This window comes from Ailuropoda melanoleuca, chromosome 3 (genome assembly GCF_002007445.2).
Source record: "Ailuropoda melanoleuca isolate Jingjing chromosome 3, ASM200744v2, whole genome shotgun sequence".
In the NCBI taxonomy this organism is placed as follows: Eukaryota; Metazoa; Chordata; class Mammalia; order Carnivora; family Ursidae; genus Ailuropoda; species Ailuropoda melanoleuca.
This window is the reverse complement of record NC_048220.1, coordinates 97398838-97406866: the sequence shown is the minus strand read 5'-3', so window position 1 is coordinate 97406866 and position 8029 is coordinate 97398838. Positions and strand designations below refer to the sequence as shown.

Genomic DNA, 8029 nt, shown 5'->3' with positions numbered 1-8029 from the left:
CCCCCCCCCCCCCCCCCCCCCGCAAGTGGCTCAATCCTGGGACTCTGGGATCCTGACCTGAGCCAAAGGCAGAATCTTAACCAACTGAGCCACTTGGGCTCACTGTATAATTAAGTGGTTTTAAGTTAAGTAGTCAGTCACCTATCACTCAATTCCTTTTTAACTTCTAGGTTTTAGTAGTCTTGAAAAAAGTAGACTAGACTTTAGAGAACTTTCACACTTCAGAAAATGATGGTTCTCCTTCCATCTTTGTTCTTTTGTGGAAAGAGAAAAGAATATTTAAATTCTATTTTTGTTACTGTTAAGAAAAATCTGTTGTATTTTATTTTTTTAATAAAAAAAATTTTTTTTTAAATGATCTCTCTGCCCAATATAGGGCTCGAACTCATGACCCTGATAAGAATATCCTGCTCTACCAACTGAGGCAGATCTCCCAAGAAAAAGCTACTTTAAATAATCCTAAGAAGTAAGGCACTTGGATTATAAGAAGGAGTGTTACTTAACCTGATAATTCTCAAATTTGTTTTAGGACTTTAACAACTCGTAAAAGTTAGTGAAGACCCCAAAGAACTTCTGTTTGTGTATTGTTTATCAATTTTAATTCCTAATGCAGGAAATTTAAATAAAAGAATGAATTCCTTAAAAAAACCCCACATTACATTAATGTAACTTTTTAAAAACACAAAATAACTTTTCTAAAACGTTTAGAAGAATTCCATGATTTTATATTTTTGAAAACTTGCTTAATTTAGCTTAGCATAAAACACCTGGATTCTCCTCAGATTCTGCATTCAATCTGTTGCATCTCTTGTTTTGAAGTACATGAAAAAAATCTGGCCTCATGCAGATACGCAGTAAAGAAAGGGAAGAGCATTTCAAGGGTCTCTTCAGATAAGTGTGGAGAGTTTTCTCTCCTGCACTAAAACCCAACAAGTGGCAGTTTCCAAATGTATGGTTGCAATATGTAATCTGAAACCCCATCAGTGAACATTTTATATTCTGACAATAAAATCCATTGGGCTGTTCTGCACTTTGAATGTATCTTTTATTTTTGCGTTTATCACACATGGATCATTTAGAAATAATGATTCACTGGGAAATGTCGATCATCCAAATGTTGAAGTGTTTCATTATGCAATATATCAAACACACATTCATTAGTGTCACCGCTGATCTCATCAGAAAAGTAAGTATTAGGAAGTTGGCAAGCTAACGATTAGGGATAAGTTTTCCAAAATTCTAGTTTTTTTTTTTTTCTTCTTGAAGTTGTGATCATTGGTAACGAATACTGTGTTTCTTGAAGTGATAAGACTTCTTTCATTTCTCTGAGAAAATGTGCTACAAATACCCAAGTCTGAGTAGCCAGTTTGTCTTTCCATTGTTACGTCAACTAAATAGTATTCCAGGAAAAAGGCCTCTGGTTTAGCTTGCAAACCAAATAATCGCACAAATCTTTTTTCTTTGAGCTCACCTGGTCTTTTGGTATGTAGCAGAAGTGCTTTTTGGCATACTTATTTCACCATACAGAATACTAAAAAGACCACTGTTCTTCAGGGTTGAGAGCTAATAAAATTAACACTTCCTACTGCAGATGGTAAAGTGAGATATGAAGCTGGCAATTTTTTACTGCAAGTGAATGGTATGGTGGAATATAGTGAGTATAAAATATAGTTTATTGCCACTGCCTTGATTTGTGCTAAGGCACAGCAGTTCCATCCATCACTGCTTTTGTACCATCACTGCAAATGTCAACACAGCGGAAGAAGGTGTTAATGTTAATAAGAACATAGTTTGACCTCATAGACCCACTGGAAGGGTCTCAGACCCCCGGGGGGGCCACCGACCACTCTGAGAACCACTGCCCTGATAAAGTGCTTTGTCTCTGTGGCAGATTTTGAGAGTTTTGACCTCCCTGAAGAGCACCAGATTGCACACCTCCCCTTGAATGGAGTGCCTCTCATGATCCTCAATGAGGAGAGGGAGCTTGAAAAGCTGTTACACCTGGGCCCCCCTTCACCTCTGAAGATGCCCTCTCCACCATGGGAGTCTAGTAAGTGAACAAGTGCCCTTCTGGAAGGGCTGTGAATTATTTGTGTCCTAATACTTCCATTATTGTGGGGGCAGAATTGTCTAGAAGGTTAGCCTACAAGTAATTTCTATTTCAAACTTCAGAGATGAGGTTTCAGAGTAATGAAAACTGCTTTCAATTGGTATTGTTTTCAGTCCCAAATGCCCAGGTAAAATTAAGTCCTTCTGGAATCTGGACAGTTTTAGATACAGAAAACAAGATTAAATTTAGGATATAGCTTCTTAGCTTGTAACTTGAAGTGTAATAAACTTGTTTGGAAGGAGAATTCCAAGTTCTATCCAAGCTAATCTAGGATCAAGACACCTGAGCTCAATAGAACAGAACGGCAAAACCTTCTTACCGCCAAGTCTGGAGACCTCGGTTCAAGGGGTGGTCAAAAGCTATCATCAGTATGTTTGCTATTTGTTCTGATGGGATAACATATACTATTTTATAAATTACGTTTGTGATCTTGTTGGCTCGTACTTGGGTCTCTAGGAGCAATAGAGTTTCAGGTATGTCTAAGATTTATTTCCTAATGAAGGTTAATTCTGGGATCTTAGCCACATTTAAAGGAGTGAGTGAGAGAGCAAGAGAGAGAGAGTGTGTGTGTGTGTGTGTGTGTGTGTCTAGCTGGGGTAGGGGTAGAGATTCATTAGACAAAGGGGAAAATAAGAATTTGAGTAAAATTGACTACCAAAGTCTTTGTTGAGATGGACAAGGACTAAAGCGTTTGCAGATATTGAATAAGAAATTCCTGTTTTCTAGATCTGTTGCAGTCTCCAAGCATTCTGTCGACCCTGGATGTTGAATTGCCACCTGTTTGCTATGACTTAGATATTTAAATTTCTTAGCACTTAATAGTTTGTATGTTTTGTATTAATAAAGCAATTCTTTAACAGACTCTTCCTAATCTTGCTGTTGGTATTCTTTGGAATTTGCTTAAAACAGTGTGAAAATTAGTGGAAGTGTTTATAGACCTTTGTCAATCTGACAATAGAAGTATATCTGATTTAAGAAACTTACCTTAAAACCCTTTGGTTTGTTTTAACAGCTTTTTTTTTTTTTTAATGTTTTTTTTATTATACTATGTTAGTCACCATACAGTACATCCCTGGTTTTTGATGTAAAGTTCAGTGATTCATTAGTTGCGTATAACACCCAGTGCACCATGCAATACGTGCCCTCCTTACTACCCATCACCAGCCTATCCCATTCCCCCACCCCTCTCCCCTCTGAAGCCTTCAGTTTAACAGCTTATTTTAGACGCTGCCACTGTGCTCCCTGAAACATACACCCCTCAATGTGTACTTTACTGCCTTTCTGTGGCCATTAACTAGTGACAGTTATTAGATCTCTTAATTAGAAGAGCCACTTCCAGCTCATTAAATATCTATTGCTAAGCAGTCTTTATTGCTGGTTCTGTTTGGTTTCTAATGACTTTAATACTCACTCTTCAGTAATCGGAATTTGAAAGGCTCTAAATCTTCTGAGAACTCTACCTCCCTGGGATCTTCAATTAGGTTCTTTGAAGATTGTAGCAGATAATTTACGGTTAGTAATGTCCACTTGTCACCTATAGGAAACTCTGTTTAGTTGCTTATACTGTATTGGGACCTTTAAAGTATTTAATAAGCGTTATTGTGTTTCAAGTTTATGACCCTATTTTTCAGATGAGGACCCTGAACCGCAGAAATGCATTGATATGCCAAAGACGTGAAGAGCTATTACTTTGATTCCGAATCTAGGATTGGAATCAAAATATCAGAGATTGTAAATGGTTGCTCATGGATTTTCTTTTGTGGAGGGATGGGATGGAGGCTATTAACAAAAAATTGTCGCTACCATTTAAAATTCCAATGTTTCACATACTTCTGGTTTTGGAGCTTCTCTTGGAAAAGTAGATCTGGCAATAGTTGGCCCTTGTTTCGAACACTTGGACTGGCAGTGGAGCACTGGCTGCCTTTTAGGTGGAGTGTGGGATTTCTGTCCTACAGACCCTTCATGAAATAGCCCAAAGGGACAACTGAAGTGTTCCTTCTACTTGTCTCTTCTCGCTCCAGCTCCCTTCATTCCCTTTTCTTGCCTGGGCCATGTTGTTTAACTGAGTTGATCCTTGCTCAATATCACGCTGTGTAGGAAGCCTTTCCACTGTAAGGTCTGTAGCATCTATAGTCAGAATTTGAACCCTTTCCCGTCATTATTGCAGTTGGTATTCTATGGAATTTGCTTGAAACTGAAAGCTAGTGGAAGTGTTTAAGAGACTAGGGTCTGTAAACTGACAATAGTTTCTCTTATTGAAAAACTTAAAAACCTTAGGCTTGTTTTAACGGTTTGTTTTATTTTTAGAGAGTGCATGCAAGAGAGAGTATGAGGGAGAGGGGCAGAAGGAGAGGGAAAGAGAGAATCTTAAGCAGGCTCCATGCCCAGCGTTGAACCCAACACAGCCCGATCTCACGACCGTGAGCTGGAATCGAGAGTTGGACGCTTAACTGACTGAGCCACCCAGGTGCCCCTTAACGGTTTATTTTAGAAGCTGCCACTTTCCCCTGAAACATACACCCCTCAATGTGTACTTTATTGCCCCCATTGTTAGGAAGAAAACAAGGAAGTGGCAAGATAGGCATGAAATACTAGGAGCACATATACTGATTCTGACTTTAAAATCTTTATCTTCTAAATATAACTGAATCAGTCTGAATTTCTGTAATTAGTAAACTTCTAAAAGAGAAAAAAAATAAAGACTATGAGGACACTGGTTTTAAGGATCCCTTTTATTTAAATACATATAAGACAGAAAAGCATAGTGACGAGGTAAATGAGATCATGGCTCAGCAACTTAGTTACTCTGTGACCTTGTGCATGTCAGTTAACCTCACCGAACTTCTGTTTTTTCCTTCAGGAGACCCATGATAAAGTTTATCTTGAAAAGTTGTCAGGAGGAGTGTGTGAGCTACTGCATGAACACTCAAAACCGGCTTGACTTGTAGTAAGCCTTTCAGTTACAATTCTGGTTAGGCTATTTGTGAGTGTAAAAATATCCATAAAGCCATCCATTCGTGCCTTACCGAAGTTATCTTATATGTGCGTATGGGAGACTAGCTTAGTTTAAACTTATAAAAATTTATATATTAATAGGATTATACCATTTGAAGAAAGAGAAAATGCTCCTCCCTCTGGAGGCTGTAGAGATTGAGGTAATACTTTTTTTTTTTTTAAATATATATATATTTTTATGAGAGAGAAGAGAGCGAGCAGGGGGAGGAGCAGAGGGAGAGGGAGAACGATGAGAATGATGAGCAGGGAGCCCGACACGGGGCTCCATCCCAGGACCCCGGAATCATGACCTGAGCCAAAGGCAGACACTTCACCGTCTGAGCAGCACAGGTGCCCACTAATACTTTTTTTGTTTTCAAAGTAAAACATGTTCCATTTGTCTTTATAACAGTCAGATGAATCCCTGTGTTCTTGCCCGTGGGCTTCATTGTGGGGTTGGGGGCATTGGGTTTGAGCCTTACCTTGAGCCCCTAAGGTTCTGGGCTGCCTGAACACCCAGTTTGTGACTTGGGCTGGGGCTGGTGCAGCTGATTCTGAACCAGCCCGAAAGGAGGCTGGGGAAGGAGGTGGTGCTTTGATGTTAGAATCTTTAGAGAGCTGAAGATCCTTCCCGGGGGCAAATCACCCAGTGGGGCCGGTAGGCGTCCATGTGGATGTGGGAGCAACGAACTTTGTGTGTTGACCTGGGCGCGCAACACTGCCTGGCGGTTTTACACTCATTCATTCTCCCGCTTTGAGGCCACTGTATTCCTACCTCTCCACTCTTCAACCTTGTCTTTCTGCTACCACTCCTGCCTCTCAGGTGCCGGAGCCAACAGTCAGGAATGTCCTCTTCTTGCTGCCATTTATTCTGCAACATCTTGCAACAGTGCTGTCCCACCTGGCTCACGTCCCCTCTTTGGCTATCTCCCTCCTCCCCACTCTCTCGTGTGTGTTTTGGGGAGGGCCTCCAGCCTCTGCAGTCTCCCTTTTGTACCTAAAACTCCTTCTTTGTCTCCACCTCTTTCCAGTTGTAAGGGCTCAGTCTTGGCCTCTTTTCTCCACAAACTCCCTGTGTGGTCTTGTGCAGTCCTGCAGTTTGAAATCCCACCTCCGTGCTACATTGGTGTCCCTCCCCCAGGTCTCTCCCCTGAACTCTGTAGTTGCTTACTAGATCTCAAATCTCCTCTGTCTAAATTGGAGCTCTAGTTTTTTCCCCTCTCCAATCTGCCCCTTGGCTAGCCTTCTCCACCTTAATAAGTGGTGTTTACTACTACCACAAACCTAGGGCTATCCTTATCACTTCCATCCCATCCCACATCCCCCATCGCAAGCCTGATGATTCTGTTCTAGTATGTATTCCCAGTTGGTTCATTTCTTCCCACCCCTCAGATGCAAACCGTAATTTCTTGTGATGACCAAAGCCCTCTAACTGGCTGTTCTCTTTCTGTTCATGCCCCTTCCAACCTATTCTCCACCATTGCCAGAGTGACATTCTATTTTATTTTTTCAAGATTTATTTATTAGAAAACACATGCGGTGTGGGGGGGGGAGCAGAGGGAGAGATAGAATCTCAAAGCAGACTCTGTGAAGCCTGATGCGGGGGTCGATCCCACAACCCTGAGATCATGACCTGAGCTGAAACCAAGAGTTGGATGCTTAACTGACTGAGCCACCCAGGTGTCCCCAGAGTGACATGTATTTTTTAAAAAGATTTTGAGAGAGAGCACAAGGGGGGGGGATAAGGCAGAAACAGATTCCCTGACGAGTGGGGAGCCCAAAGCCAGGCTTGATCCCAGGGCCCCGATTATGACCTGAGTCACCCAGGTGCCCCAAGAGTGACATTTTATATATTTTTTATTTTTAAAAATATTTTGAGAGAGAAAGCATGTGTGTGCAAGGGGTGGGGAGGGGCAGAGGGAGAGGGAGAAGCAAGTCCCCACCGAGCAGGGAGCCCGATGTGGGGCTTGATCTTAGGACCCTGAGATCATGGCTTGAGCTGAAGGCAGATGCTTAACCAATGAGGCACCCAGGTGCCCCGAAAGTGACATTTTAAGTGCAAGTCTAATTGTTCCCTGCTTGAAGCCTTCCAGTAGATTCTTACAGTGCCTTGGGTAACAGGTCAACTCCTCTCCTGGGTCCATGAGGTCTTGCACCATCTGGGTCCTGCCTGGTGCATGGCTGTCCCCTGTTCCAGGCTCCCTCTCCCTACCTTTTAGTTCCTGAGGCACCATTCCTGCCATGGCTGGCCCAGCAGGATGCCTGCCTCCCGGTTGCCTCCTGAATTGCATTCGCTCTGATTCCTCTGCCCATTGCCAACTCCCCCGGAGGGGGCAGTGGGAGCTCTGAGCAGAGACTGTGCTCGTGCTCTCTTCCCTTCCCTGTGCCACCTGGTCCTCTTTGGTGCCTCAGCGGAGCAGTCACCCTGTCCTGCCACTTCTATGGCTGCATATTTCAGAAGGGCTCGGTTCTTTCCATTGCTACTGTTACTCCTCTTCAGGCCACATTTCTCCCCTGGGATGTTCTGACAGCTGCTTATACCTGTGTTCATACGATTTCCCCAAAGCCATTCTCCAGGCATGGCCAGGGTGAGTGTTCCCATTCAGCAAATGCGATGCTGTCATTTCCTTTTAATTTCAGATATAGTTCTCAACTCTGGAAGCTTCATTTCATTTTTTGTTTTGTTTTTGTTTTTATATTCCACATTTCTGCCTAAATTTGAACATATGGAATACAGGTATCTCTGTGTTAAATGTCCTCGTCTGCTGATTCTGACATCTGTTTCGGGTATGGGTGGGTTTCAGTTGTTTTGGCTTTTCATCCCCTTCATTGCAGATTGTATTTTCCTACTGCTTAGCACACCTGGCAATTTTTCTTGGATGCCAGACATGAATTTTACCTTTTTTTTTTTTTTTTGTGCTTGAT

General features: G+C 42.1%; 1 protein-coding gene across 9 annotated transcripts in view; it reads left to right on the top strand.

The window, feature by feature from the left end:
* Positions 1 to 2981, top strand: part of PTTG1 (PTTG1 regulator of sister chromatid separation, securin) — a 7222-nt gene extending 4241 nt beyond the window's left edge. For all 9 annotated transcript variants that reach the window (XM_019795030.2, XM_011219488.3, XM_034656776.1 and 6 more), the window contains exons 5-6: positions 1892 to 2050; positions 2837 to 2981. In XM_019795030.2, coding sequence (XP_019650589.1) covers positions 1892 to 2050; positions 2837 to 2913 — 236 coding nt within the window. In that variant the 3' untranslated portion in view covers positions 2914 to 2981. The remainder of the gene's footprint in view (positions 1 to 1891; positions 2051 to 2836) is intronic.
* Positions 2982 to 8029: the final 5048 nt, after the last annotated feature.